This window comes from Myotis myotis, unplaced genomic scaffold (genome assembly GCF_014108235.1).
Source record: "Myotis myotis isolate mMyoMyo1 unplaced genomic scaffold, mMyoMyo1.p scaffold_m19_p_2, whole genome shotgun sequence".
Taxonomy (NCBI): Eukaryota; Metazoa; Chordata; class Mammalia; order Chiroptera; family Vespertilionidae; genus Myotis; species Myotis myotis.
Window position 1 is genome coordinate 14814370 of NW_023416324.1, and position 12921 is coordinate 14827290.

General features: G+C 52.0%; 1 protein-coding gene across 1 annotated transcript; it reads right to left on the bottom strand.

The window, feature by feature from the left end:
* Window positions 1-285: 285 nt before the first annotated feature.
* On the bottom strand, window positions 286-11457 carry PAQR7 (progestin and adipoQ receptor family member 7). The gene is made up of 3 exons (XM_036347118.1): window positions 11345-11457; window positions 6687-6787; window positions 286-2299 (listed from the first exon to the last, which is right to left on the bottom strand). The coding sequence occupies exon 3, from the start codon at window positions 2276-2278 to the stop codon at window positions 1232-1234; it is 1047 nt and encodes a 348-aa protein (XP_036203011.1). The 5' UTR covers window positions 2279-2299; window positions 6687-6787; window positions 11345-11457; the 3' UTR covers window positions 286-1231.
* Window positions 11458-12921: the final 1464 nt, after the last annotated feature.

The following is a 12921-nucleotide window of genomic DNA, read 5'->3' on the forward strand; positions in this document are numbered from 1 at the left end:
GAATCGAACCCGGGACCCTTCAGTCCACAGGCAGACACTCTATCCACTGAGCCAAACCAGCTAAGATAGGATGATGTATATTTTTAAAACATTCTTTTAACTTCTAAATTTTACTTAATAAAACTGCCCCCCCACTTCCCTTCCAAAAAAATTAAAAAGTTCATACATATAGTACACAAGGCCCCAATGTCACCTCAGGCAAAGATAAAACAAACAAAACAAAACCACACCATGAGCAGGCCCATGGGTCTCCCTGGAACAGGAGACAAAAAACAAAGAGGCAGCTGTTATCACAGTAACTTTATTGCATCCAGGACATACCAAAGTCCAGCCCGCCCCTAGCTCCAGCCCCACTGAACTCTTTCCGTACCCCTTGGTCCTTGTACAGGTTTTCCCCTCTGCCCGGAATACCTTTCCTCTTCTCTGTCTGCAAACTCCTATTCACCCTTCTCAACCCAAAACCCTGAGGGTCCTGGGCCATACTGAATATTCCCTCCTCAGTGCTTTCCCTGACAGTCCATCCCAATATTAAAGTCTTTGATCCAGAGGGCCCAGTGGAAACCAGGAGAATGGCTGGGAACAGGACATTTGGAACATGGAGGCCAAAGCTAGGAGGGTGAGCTGCAGGGGACAGTGACTGAGGGATAGGGGGCACTGGATGGGATCCACCTGCACCTAGCACAGTCATTACCTTTGGGGACTCTGAAGCTCCAAAACTCCAGGCTGGGGTTCAGACAATGGTAAGATCCTGCACACACCTTGGTCCTGCCCCTTCCCCACCCACCAATGAAATCTGGTACATGGGTGTTGCTGAGGCCTCCTCTGCCTCTCAGCTCAAATCTAACTCTAGCCTAAATTCCACCTTCACCCCCTCTAGATAATCTGGAAGCCCCAAACCAGAGTCCTGGCCCCAGCTGACTCCCCTTCCCCCTCCCCATCCTCACCTGTAGTGAGAGGCAATGTGGGGAGGCAAACCAGGGTAGCCACATCTTTATCTCTTTCCCGCTCCCAAGTCAGGGAGTTAGGGCAGGCCCAGGAGTGGACCCCAGAACTCCAGGCCAACCCCAAACCCAAGGACTAGCCAATGCCATCCTAGGTAGCCGAGGCGTGCGCACAGAGACACTGCATTGCAGACACAAACAACTTTACCAGGCCTTGTTCCTATATGGAGCCAAGCCCGGACCCCTGGGCTCCCACTCTACCTCCCTCCCTACCAGCTGCCAACCTCCCTTCACTGGGTCTTCTGATCGAGTTTGCGCCGTACCAGCTGGCTCAGAAGGAATGCGGTGAGGACACTGCTGCCCACGGTAAGCAGGAAGAGGCCGGAGAAGTTGTGGGGCCAGCGGGTATGCAGTGGCTCATAGATGGGCCGCCGGGCCTCATAATCCAGTGCCACAGCCTCTAGCTGAGCCAGAGTGCAGAACACCAAGAAGACGTGGAAGAGCTGGTGGCCCTGCCCAAAGAGGTGGCAGCTGCCAGGAAACCAGCGCTCAGGCATGAGGGCCGAGAAGAAAGCAGCAGCCAACAGGAAGAAGACGACCTGGCACTTGTGGTAGAGAAGAGCAAGGTCATCGGTGGCAGGGTTGGGGGACACCAGGATGCGGTGCGCCACCGGGCTGATGTCCAGTGCATAAGCCAGCGCTGAGGGCACTTCCTGGCACGTGCGGCCCAGCAGGCCGGGCTTCTGGATGTACTTGTTGTAGCACGAGCCAGTGCAAGAAAGCCAGGCGAGAAAGGCGGCCGTGGGCAGGAAAATGGTCTGCACCTGGGCGTGCCAGGCAGGCTCAATGGCATAGTAGAAGTGTGCCAGGGCACTGCCAAATTGGTACACAGCCACACCCACGTAGTCCAGAAAGAAGAAGCTGTAATGCCAGAACTCGGACTTGGCCTGCAGGAGGTGAGCCAAGGCACTGAGGAAGAGGTAGGTGAAGGAGGCGAGGACAATGATGAAGAGGGGCAGTGCGTGGGGGTCTCCCCAGAAGTCCACGGTCCCCACAAAAATGGCCAGCCGCAGCAGCAGCACCAGGGCTGCCAGCAGGTGGGTCCAGACGTTCACCGCCTCGTTGTGCTGCTGGAACAGCGTGCGGAAGTAGAAGCGCCAGGTCTGATGCAGTGGCCGGTAACCCACATAGATGTATGGCTTCCAGTAGAGGGGTGGCACCTTGGCTCGGTCTACCGTGAAGACAGGCTCTGGCTGCACAGATGGCTGAGGCTCCTGGTAGGCCTGCCGAAAACTGGGCAGAAGGTGGATAAGCTTCTGGGCCACCAAGGTGGCCATGGCTGTGGACTGGGAAGGGAGCTGGGAGAGGGACCAGAGCAAAGTCAGGGGCTGGTGTCTTCACCCCCATGCCCAGTTCTCACTCCCTCCTGCCCGCCCCCTTATTCTACGCTGAGCTTCAGAAGAAAGGAGTCGTCCGGAGGGAGAGCTCAACTCTGATTCATGACTGTCCTGCTCCCTGATGTGTCCCAAATGCCTAGAACAGTGCCTGGCACTTAATAGGTGCTCAATAAATGTTTGAGGAATGCGTTCACTAATAAGGTTCACTACTTCAGCCACTTCCTTTGAGTCCAAGTTCCACACAAGAGCCCGTTGTTGTCTCCTGTGTTTAGGCTGCCATCAGCGTTCACCTGGTGGTGACAATGACCTTGCTAACAGACCAGCTGCCTCTGTTTTTAGCCCCTTTAGTCTCCCACTGACCCTCCATTACCCTATGTGATCTAGTCCCTGCTGTCATTTCCAGCCTAGTATTGCTCAACCACAATGTATTCAAATCCAGCCACAGCCTCACCAACCTCCTGGGCCTGTTTCACATATGTATAAGTTTGCATAAGCTGTTCCCTCCACCTGAGATATTTGCCTCCTCTTGCTTATCTGGCAAACTCATATTCATCCCTCAAAACCCATTTCATCTGTGATACTTTCCCTGGCCCCCTGAACCTCAGATGATGACCTCTCCATTTGAGTTCCTACCATCAGGTACGTATCCTTTGACCATATAACACTTCGCATGGGCATTAAACTTGTTAATGGGAGCTCATCGAGGCTGGGCAGTTTGTCTCATTATTTTGTGAACCCCTGGTGCTTAGCAGGTAGCTGACACTCAGTGGTTGTTGAGTCAAAGAACAACTAACTGCATTCTGATAATACTTCATGGCCTTTGAGACCCAACAAGCCACTTTTTTGCTGAAAGTTCCAGGAACTTATAAAAACAGCCCTTTCCCTCAGCCACACCCCCACACAAGAGTTCCCTCCTCCAGCCCTTCCATCCCAGCCATGGTTGCCAATTCCAAAAAAAAAAAAATCAAATCTAACCCCTCACCCTAGCCTTCAAGACTTTATGACCCGTTCCCACCCTCAATTCCCATCTAACCCGAATGTCACACCAACTTCCTTTCCCTCCACAAGCTGCCACCGCCCCCTGCCCACTTACTGCCCCCTGCCCACTTTCTCCTGTGGGAAACTTATAATGGGTTATACAATTTAGCATTTAAAACTCATTCATTCATTCATTCATTCATTCAGCAAGCACTGAGCTCTTCTGCCTCAGGTCCTGTGCTGGATCCAGGGGAGGGCAAAGTGAAAAAGGATTTGAGCCCTGCCCTCAGGAACTTCATGATATGGCAGAGATTATAGAAAGGAAAACAAATCATAGCAAAGGCTTACACTATACTTGCAATGTGCCAGACACTGTTTTAAGCATTTTAATGGACTCATTTACCCTTCATAATACCCTGGGAAGTTGATACTATGCCACTTTTCAGATAAGGAAACTGAGGCACAGAGACGTTAAGTACCCTATTATCCACCTAGCTAGGAAGCAGCAGAGGTACAATCTAAATCCTGTTTCCAATCTTTTATTTTAATATATTTTTATTGATTTCAGAGAAGAAGGGAGAGGGAGAGAAAGAAACAACAATGATGAGAGAGAATCATTGATCGGCTGCCTCCAGCATGCCTCACACTGGGGAATCAAGCTCAAAACCTGGGCTTATGCCCTGACCAGGAATCAAACTGTGACCTCCTGGTTCATCGATTGACGCTCACCCACTGAGCCACGCCAGCCAGGCCTGTTTCCAATCGTAACCATTATCCTAAACTGCTCTTTGCAAGATAAGGTGGCAAGTGCCATTAATCATTTCATAATTATATGCTATAGTTTTTTAATAGCATTTGCCGGTACCAGTTACTTTATTCAGGCTATCATTATTCAGCATGTCATTCATTAAATCAAATATCTATTGAAAAACTGGCACCTGCCAGACAACTCCCCTCCATCAAGTAAGTTCCCTCCAACAAGCTTACTGAACTCAGCATCCAGGTTTTCTGTCCATCATTCATCAGATTTATTACAACTACTCTTTGCATCAGATTTCATTACAACTACTCTTGTTCTGCAAGAGGTAAGAAGACCTGGGCAGGAAGGGCATTCATATTCTCTACCACCAGCAAATGGTCCAGGCAGCCCACCTGCCTCCTCGCTCCCCACCCCCACTCCCCCACCCCCGCCTGCTTCCCAGCCTAATTTGCATCTTTAAGCTCCTCCCACATGACACTCCTGGAGTCGCTCTGGGCTGTAGCCTTTCCTAGTCCAGTGGGGAGACAGGTGTGAAAGAAGTCATTACTCTACCGCATGAGAGATGCTACAACAGGGGAGTCCAGGACTCTTCCACTTCCTATTCCCCGGACAGAGCAGGTTTAGGAAGATGGACTAATGAATGGGACCTTGCTGATGGACTAATGAATGGGACCACTGCCATCCCAACCATGGAAACCCCTGTCCTGCCTTGCTGGCTGGGGAACCAATATTGGATCTTCTCCTCCTCAAGACAGTGGGCTTCCACCTCAACCATCTGGCCTCCATCCTTGTCTACAGCTTCTTCTTCCCAACTCAGAACCTCAGGGAGCCAAAAAGCCCTCTGAAAGCATCTCATGCAGCTCCTTTGTGAGGAAACAAGAGCCCAGAGGCAGAGAGGCCTTTCCCAGAGTTGCCCAATCCAGCAAGGGTTCCGTCCCACCACAAGGGCAAAGACCAGGGAAGGCTGACATGCTACGGTGGCCTCGTTCCTGGGTCTCTGTGATCCATTATGTCAGTCAAATGCTCCCTCCCCCACTCTTAGAACTTCCCCAGGCATCACAGTATATTAAAGGCTCTCAGAAGTGCCCTGACCGGTTTGGCTCGGTGGATAGAGCGTTGGCCTGCAGACCAAAGGGTTGCAGGTTTGATTCCAGTCAGGGGCATGTACCTTGGTTGTGGGCATATCTCCAGTAGGGGGATGTGTAGGAGGCAGCTGAATTGATGTTTCTAACTCTCTATCCCTCTCCCTTCTTTTCTGTAAAAAATAAATAAAATATATATATATATTTTTTTAATATATTTTATTGATTTTTTTACAGAGAGAGAAAGGGAGAGAGATAGAGAGTCAGAAACATCGATGAGAGAGAGACATCGATCAGCTGCCTCCTGCACACCTCCCACTGGGGATGTGCCCACAACCCAGGTACATGCCCTTGACCGGAATTGAACCCGGGACCTTTCAGTCCACAGGCCGACGCTCTATCCACTGAGCCAAACCGGTTTCGGCTATATATATATATTTTTTTAAAAAGGCTCTGAGAAGTCCTGCAGTAAAGAAGCCTGCTTCATTTTGTTATTGAACCTACATTTGCCGAGCTTATGTGACCGAGAATTCCTTTCTCAGTAATAATTATATTATAAAGCTAGCTGAAATGTAATAAGTGTTTATGCTGACTCTTTACAACCTTGTTGCAATTAATTCTCATAACTAGACTGTGAGGTAAATATTATTATGCCATTTTGTTCCAGATAGCGAAATTCAGAGGTTAGCTTCTTACCTGAGGTGACACAGACACACAGAGAGAGAGGTGGAGCCTGGATTGGACCCAGCTCTCTGACTGCAGAGCACAGACTCTTAGCCGCTTTGCTGCTGCCCCGCCTCCTGTCACACCTATCTGCATCCCACAGAACTACTCTGGAAAATACTGGTCTAAAGCAGGCAACCAAGTCCTTTACAGTAAATTATTCTCTTAGGCTTCTAGCAACTGGCTCACATCCAGGGACCTGTCTCCCCCAGTTAGCAGCTACCCACTGGCTCTGCACCAGTGAAACCCTGGCTCCCAGCTACCTTCTCATTCACAGCCTTCCCCTCCCCCAGGCACAGTGGGCCCTAAATACAGAACCCAGAGGCCACGCACTGAGATGGCAGAGGTCCCACTGCCCTACTTCCTTTAGACCTCAGCCAGAGGATGAGGGTGGGTACACCCTCAGGGCAATCTCTGAGGAGTGCCCACTAGGCTGCCAGGACCCACCTATTCCAGGCCCCCTTGCACTGCTTACCTAGGGGTTTCTCTAGAGCCTGGGGTTGATGACTTCTGTGGGACTAGGCAAATTCACCAGATGCCAAGCACTGGGTGGCACTTCCACAGGTCAGGGTCACTAGGGGCGGGGTTTCAAGGGACTGGAGGTGTCTTGTGTGATGTCACCAGAGGGTGGGGCTAAAAACAACCTCCACTCCTCTCCCCTCCCCCCTCACCACTCCTACACTGGTCAAATCCAGGCTAAACTCGGCCCTCCTAGATGGACCTAAGCTGCAGAAGGAAACTCGCCATTAACCTCTGCATGAAACATCCGGGGAAACCAAAAGCTGGCTGAAAAGCTGTGACTTACCCAAGACCACACAGCAAGGCAGGCAAAGTTGGGCTGAGACCAGGTGTCCAGGGCCTGGTTGATGGATATCAGGCAAACTTGATTGGCTCTTGTCCCTTATCCTAGATAATAAAAGGCTAATATGCAAATCGACCGAAAGGCAGAACAACCAGTAGCTATGACACACACTGACCACCAGGGGGCAGACGCTCAACGCAGGAGCTTCCCCCTGGTGGTCAGTGCACTCCCACAGGGGGAGCACTGCTCCGTCAGAAGCCGGGCTCACGGCTGGTGAGCACAGCGACAGTGGTGGGAGCCTCTCCCGCCTCTGTGGCAGCGCTAAAGATGTCTGACTGCTGTGGGCCTAAACTGTCAGTCGGACATCCCCCGAGGGCTCCCAGACTGCGAGAGGGCGGAGGCCAAGCTGAGGGACCCCCTTCCCCCGCCCCCGCCTCCGAGTGCACGAATTTCGAGCACTGGGCCTCTAATTCAGAATAAAAGGTATTAGGAATAAAAAACAGATGCTATAAAGGCTCATGAGTGAACTTCAGATTCAGACAAACCAAGTTTGACTCCTGATTCCACAACATAGTAACTGTGTGACCCAAGACAAGTGATTTACCTTCTCTGATCCTTAGCACCCTCATGGCAATTATAATATCTACCTTATAGGCTGCTGGAAAAATTAAATTTATTAGAACAAAGTTTTAGCACATTTTAGGAACTCAATAAATGACTGCTATTGTTATTAATTATTAATAGTATTAATTAATTATAATTAATAGCAGTTGCAAGCTCTGTCTTTCCCTCTCTCTTCCACTCTCTCTAAAAATCAATGGAAAAATATCCTCAGTGAAGACTGATAAAACAAAAAACTCAGTCCCCTTTTAGCTCTCAATTGCTGTTTCCACTGGATTCGGGGCCTTTAGAAAGTTAACTGTGTCTCTTTAAATATTTACCTTTCTCTGAGGGTACATTTAGAGACAGGGAAATTTGGCTGGAGTTTGAAATTTGGCTAGAGTTTGGACTTCTGGGACACTGACCTTATTAAATAAATTGTTCTCAGCAAAGACCATTCAGAGTAACCCCTCCGGATTCACAGAGGCCTGAAGACTTATATGTGGCCCACAGGCCCAAGAGGGGTGGCTGGGAAGTGCAACCCCCAGGGAACGGCTGCAGCCCCACAGCCCCGCAGCCCCATCCCTGAGCAAGTAGGGGAGAGAATCAAGGAGAGAAACCGTGCTAGCAGGTAATCCAAAAGGCATGTGGCCTGGCCGGGCATGTCTTGCAAGTTTGGGAGGCTTTCAGGTTGGCAGAGCCTCAGAACTGAAATCCCGGGGCCCTAGTGGAGTTCCTATCAGTCTGAGCAGCTCCTCCTGCCTCTTCCCTCCCACCTCCCAGCCCTCCCAATTCCCATTCCCCTTTTCCTAAACTGAAGGTCAATCTCCTCGCCTCGCTCCTCAACCAAGGCTTGCCACCCTCTGTTCCTTGGGTTTCTCCACCAGATACACCATCAAAGAGTCCGTTGAGGCCTCTGGGGACAAAAAGAGGACCAGGTTGTGGGAGGGGTAGTAAATGGGCATTGGAGGAGGAGAATGCCAGGTTATACCCATCCCACAGGTTTTACTCAGTGCCTGCTATACGCCAGGCACAAGGACCACCACCAGGGCTGGAGCATATGGTGAATGAAGCAGACAGCAGCCTGCCTGACAAACCCAAAGACCAAATGCCCAAGGGCCTAGGAAAATCCAGCCCAGACAGAAGCCACCCGGGTGGTGACTGAGAGAACTGCTGCCAAATGGAGGGTGGACACTCACCTGAGCAGACTAGTTCAAAAGAAGCCAGGCCCCCACTTTCGTGTGAAAACTGGGTCTCAAGACTGAACTCAGCAGCTGTGTGACTTGCCCCTCTGAGCCTGCTTTCCACATTTAGAACCAGAGACTAACAATTAACCACCTCAAGGGCTCTTGCAAAAGCAAAAGAGCGAAATAGTCACGGATGCTGGGTGTTGGCTCTGGCACAGCCTGGGCGCCACTGTTTTTGTTGGGTTCTACTCCTGGCCCGGCCACTCGATCCCTGTGTGACCTTGGACAAGTCCATTCCCCTCTTGGCTCTTTTTCTCCAAATGTCAAGGAGAGTGACTTCACCGGTAACTTCAAAAGGCCCTTCAATACCTGAGACATACCAAAAGTTGTTTTAGGTCTACTGTGTGCCAGGCCGGGAGCTTTCACATGAACAAAGCAGTTAAAATACCACCCTCATCGAATAATAGCCCAGCTAATTAACAGTTCAGGGCAACACCTAAGGATATTAATTTCTTGACCTTTTGGAGTTGAAGAGCCTACCTAAAAAACACCTATTCATAAATATTATTTGGTTATAATTCCACTTCTTCTTTTGCCTCCTGGTATGCAAAATGCAGTTGGCCCTTGAACAAGAAGGGTTGGCACTGTGCAGGTTCATTTATACAAGGGCTTTTTCAATAAATAAGTACAGTACGTACATGTATTTTCCTTATGATTTCCTTAATAACATTTTTGTTCCTCTAGCTTGTTATTATGAGAATACAGTATATAATACATATAACATAAAAAACACGTGCTAATCAACTGTTTATGTTATTGGTAGGCTATTAGTAGTTATAGCCTATTAGTAGGCTATTAGTAGTTAAATTTTGGGGGGAATCAAAAGTTTATAAGCAGCCATAACCAGTTTGGCTTAGTGGATAGAACGTTGGCCTACAGACTGAAGGGTCCCAGGTTCGATTCCGGTCAAGGGCATGTACCTTGGTTGCGGGCACATCCCCAGACGGGGGCATGTAGGAGGCAGCTGATCAGTGTTTCTAACTATCCCTCTCCATTCCTCTCTGTAAAAAATCAATAAAATATATTAAAAAAATGTTTAAAGAAAGTTTATAAGCAGATTTTTGACTGGGGTGGGCAATCCCCCAACCCCCTCCTTATTTGAGATTCAAAGGTATTGTTGCTTTTCTAGGCTCTGATTGTTCAGCACACTCCCTTAAAGACAACCTTAACTTGCCATGGAAAGCAAAGTTTAATCTCATTAAGTACAAATAACAGTAAGGCCAGAGCTGAGTTCACACTGGGGTTGTCAGAGGTGAACCCTCTTGAGCAGAGGTTCTCAACCTGTGGGTCGCGACCCCTTTGGCGGTCGAACGACCCTTTCACAGGGGTCGCCTAAGACCATCCTGCATATCAGATATTTACATGACGATTCATAACAGTAGCAACATTACAGTTATGAAGTAGCAATGAAAATAATTTTATGGTTGGGTCACAACATGAGGAACTGTAGTTAAAGGGCCAGAAGGTTGAGAGCCACTGCTTGCGGGACACTGACAAGGATGACATGGTATGACACAGCCTGAAATGTTAACACGGTTAGGCACTAGGATTAATAATTTACAGTCGTTCGCTGTTTACAAAGAACTTTAATAATTTACAGTCACTTGCTGTTTACAACCCTTTCAACCTGCATCTAAGCAGGTGTCACAGCTCGAGGATGGCAGAGCACAGCCCGGCCACCGAACTGGAAGCCCAGCTCTCCTGCGCTTCATCCGCTGTGGCCAACTCCCAGGCAGCCAGTGGGCGGCCACAGATTATACAAGGCAAGTTTCCATCCCTGGCTGGCAGCGACTGGGTCACCTCCCTGCATGCAAACCAGTTCCCCAACTCAGCCCAATGCAGTTAAAGAAAATATCTCCCCAAATCGAACAGAAACCATTTTTGTTTTGTTGTTTTTTGTAACTGCACTTGGGGCCTCCATTTGTGCTGAACAATGTAGTCAGAATGAAAGAAATAGCTTCAAGGAATTCTCCTGGAGCTCAGACTCATAAATGCTCTGGGCACAGGGAAGAGCCTGGAGGAGGAACGCAGAGCCAGGGGTTGGGTACGCGGCCACAGTCACTCCGCGCAGGAGACAGACACAGCGCGAGCTCCAGCACCGACCAGCCAGCAGCCCCTGCGCAGGGGACGGGGCTGGGGAGGGGCGGTCTCTCACCAAAGGCCCAGAGGTGGTCCACGCCCCGCGGCACCCCTCTCAGAGCGCGTGCTGGGCACCCCCCCAGGTGCCGCCAGGCTCGGGAACCCATCAAACTCAAACTCCCCAGCCTTGGCCTGACCTGGCCGCCATCCGGCCCGGCCTGCAGGGGTCGTCGCAGGGAAACTTCTGGGTCCTCAAAGCCTCTAGGCTTGAGGCGAACGCTGTGGGTGGTGAGGCCCCATCTTCCCCTCCCGCACTGGGTGCGGGAACCCCCTCGCTCTCCCGACCGCAAGGGAGGCTTCCCCACCGCAAGGGGCTCAGGCTCCGAGGCAGCAGGAGCCCCTCTGCGCCCCAGGCGAGAGCCCCGCACATGACCCAGCCCCGGCGACTCGCACCCCTTCCTGCCCCGCCTCCCTAGATCCCTAATCGGTGGGAGCAGCAGCCCTTCCTCCCGCCCCCGCCCCCTGGTCCCCGAGATGCTCCCCTCCCCCGGCAGGATCGCCGCTCCAGCGGGTTTCCCGGGGCGTCCCGAGGAGCCCCGGCTCCCGCAGCGCGGTCCTGCCTCCCCTCCCCGCCTCCCCTGTGACCCTCCCGCACCCGCGCCTCAAACTCCGGTCCTGGGCTGCCCGCCGCGCCCCGCGCCCCGCCCGCTCCTCCCACGCCCCCCAGCCGGGTACCTGCGCGGGCGGAGCGGGGAGGCGGCCGGGCGCGTCCGGGCCGCGAGCGCGCAGATAAAGCGGCGGCCCCACCCCGCGCCGGAGGAGGGCCCGGCGGCGGCCGGGAGCGAGCGGGGCAGCGCGGGGACTCGGCGGGCGGAGGCCGGGGCCTGGGCGCCTGCCCGCTGCCCCCTCCCCGCCCGCCCCGCCCGCCCCGCCCCCGGCGTCCACAAGCTGCGGGCGGCGGCGGCCAGGGCCACCCGCACCCTGATGGAGCCAGAGTTCCTGCGGTCCCTGTGCAGATGGGGAAACGGAGGCCCGAGTCCCAGGGCTCAGCGCGGCGGCCCCGCGGAGGCTGCAGGCGAGCGGCTCCCACCGCCCGCGGCCTTGAACCACCAGCTCCGGAGTCCGGGCCTGTTGGCTTGGTCCGGAGGGAGCCAGCTGCAGCAGGAGCCGGACCGGTTCCCAGCTAGAGCTCTCGGCAGCCCACACTCCCCACCCTCCTTAAACGACTTCTGCTTGAGGTGGTCTGGCCTTCCCCATCCTCATCTGTGCCTGGGGGGCTGCACCCCACCCCTGCCGTATTCAAGTGCCCCCCTAAAGCCCTGTCCTTGGGCAGCGGCTCCAGATCTGCCCGACCCCAGCCACTTCGTTGGAGCTGTATTAAAACAGCCACAAAATACTCCCTAGTGTAAGTGTACCTCTCCCAGGAGTGGGAGCACCTAAAGGGCGAGGGATCCCTACACAGAGTAGGGCCTCAGGAAATGTCTCATTAACTGGCAGGCATTGAGCCGTCCTCAGGTGTGCGAAGACTCGGACCAGGCAGAGTGGGGAGACACCCACTCCACCTTGGGAGCACACAGCTGAAGGATCCAAGTCCTTGCCCTACCCCCTAACTCGCCAGTGACCTTGGGCAAGTCTCTTTGTTCTCTCTGGGCCTCAGTTTTATTTCCTGTAAAATGGAGATAATACTGCCCTGGCCGGGTGGCTCAGTTGGTTCCAGCGTCCTCCCTACCAGGAAAGGCTGCGGGTTCCATTCACAGTCCAGGCACATCCCTGGGCTGCAGGTTCCTGCCCTGGTTAGGGTGCATACAGAAGGCAGCCAATCAATATTTCTCTCTCTCTCTCTCTCTCCTTTCCTCTCTCTCTCTGAAAATCAATTTTAAAAAAAACATATCCTCACGGGAGGATTAAAAACACTGGAGATAATACCAACCTGACTGCGTTGTTAAGAGGATTAAATAGCCCTGGCCGGTTTGGCTCAGTGGATAGAGCGGTGGCCTTTGGACTCAAGGGTCCCGGGTTCGATTCCGGCCAAGGGCATGTACCTGGGTTGCGCACACATGCCCAGTGGGGAGTGTGCAGGCGGCAGCTGATAGATATTTCTCTCTCCTTGGTGTTTCCAACTCTCTATCCCTTTCCCTTCCTCTCTGTAAAAAATCAATAAAACATATTTTAATAAAAAGTGGATATGAAGATTCTTTGTCAACTGCAATGTACTGGAGGAATGTATATTTCTTTACTATAATAAAATCTATATAATTATAGTATGATAAGATGAAACAGATCTCTACTTTAATAGGTTTAGACAAACCCAT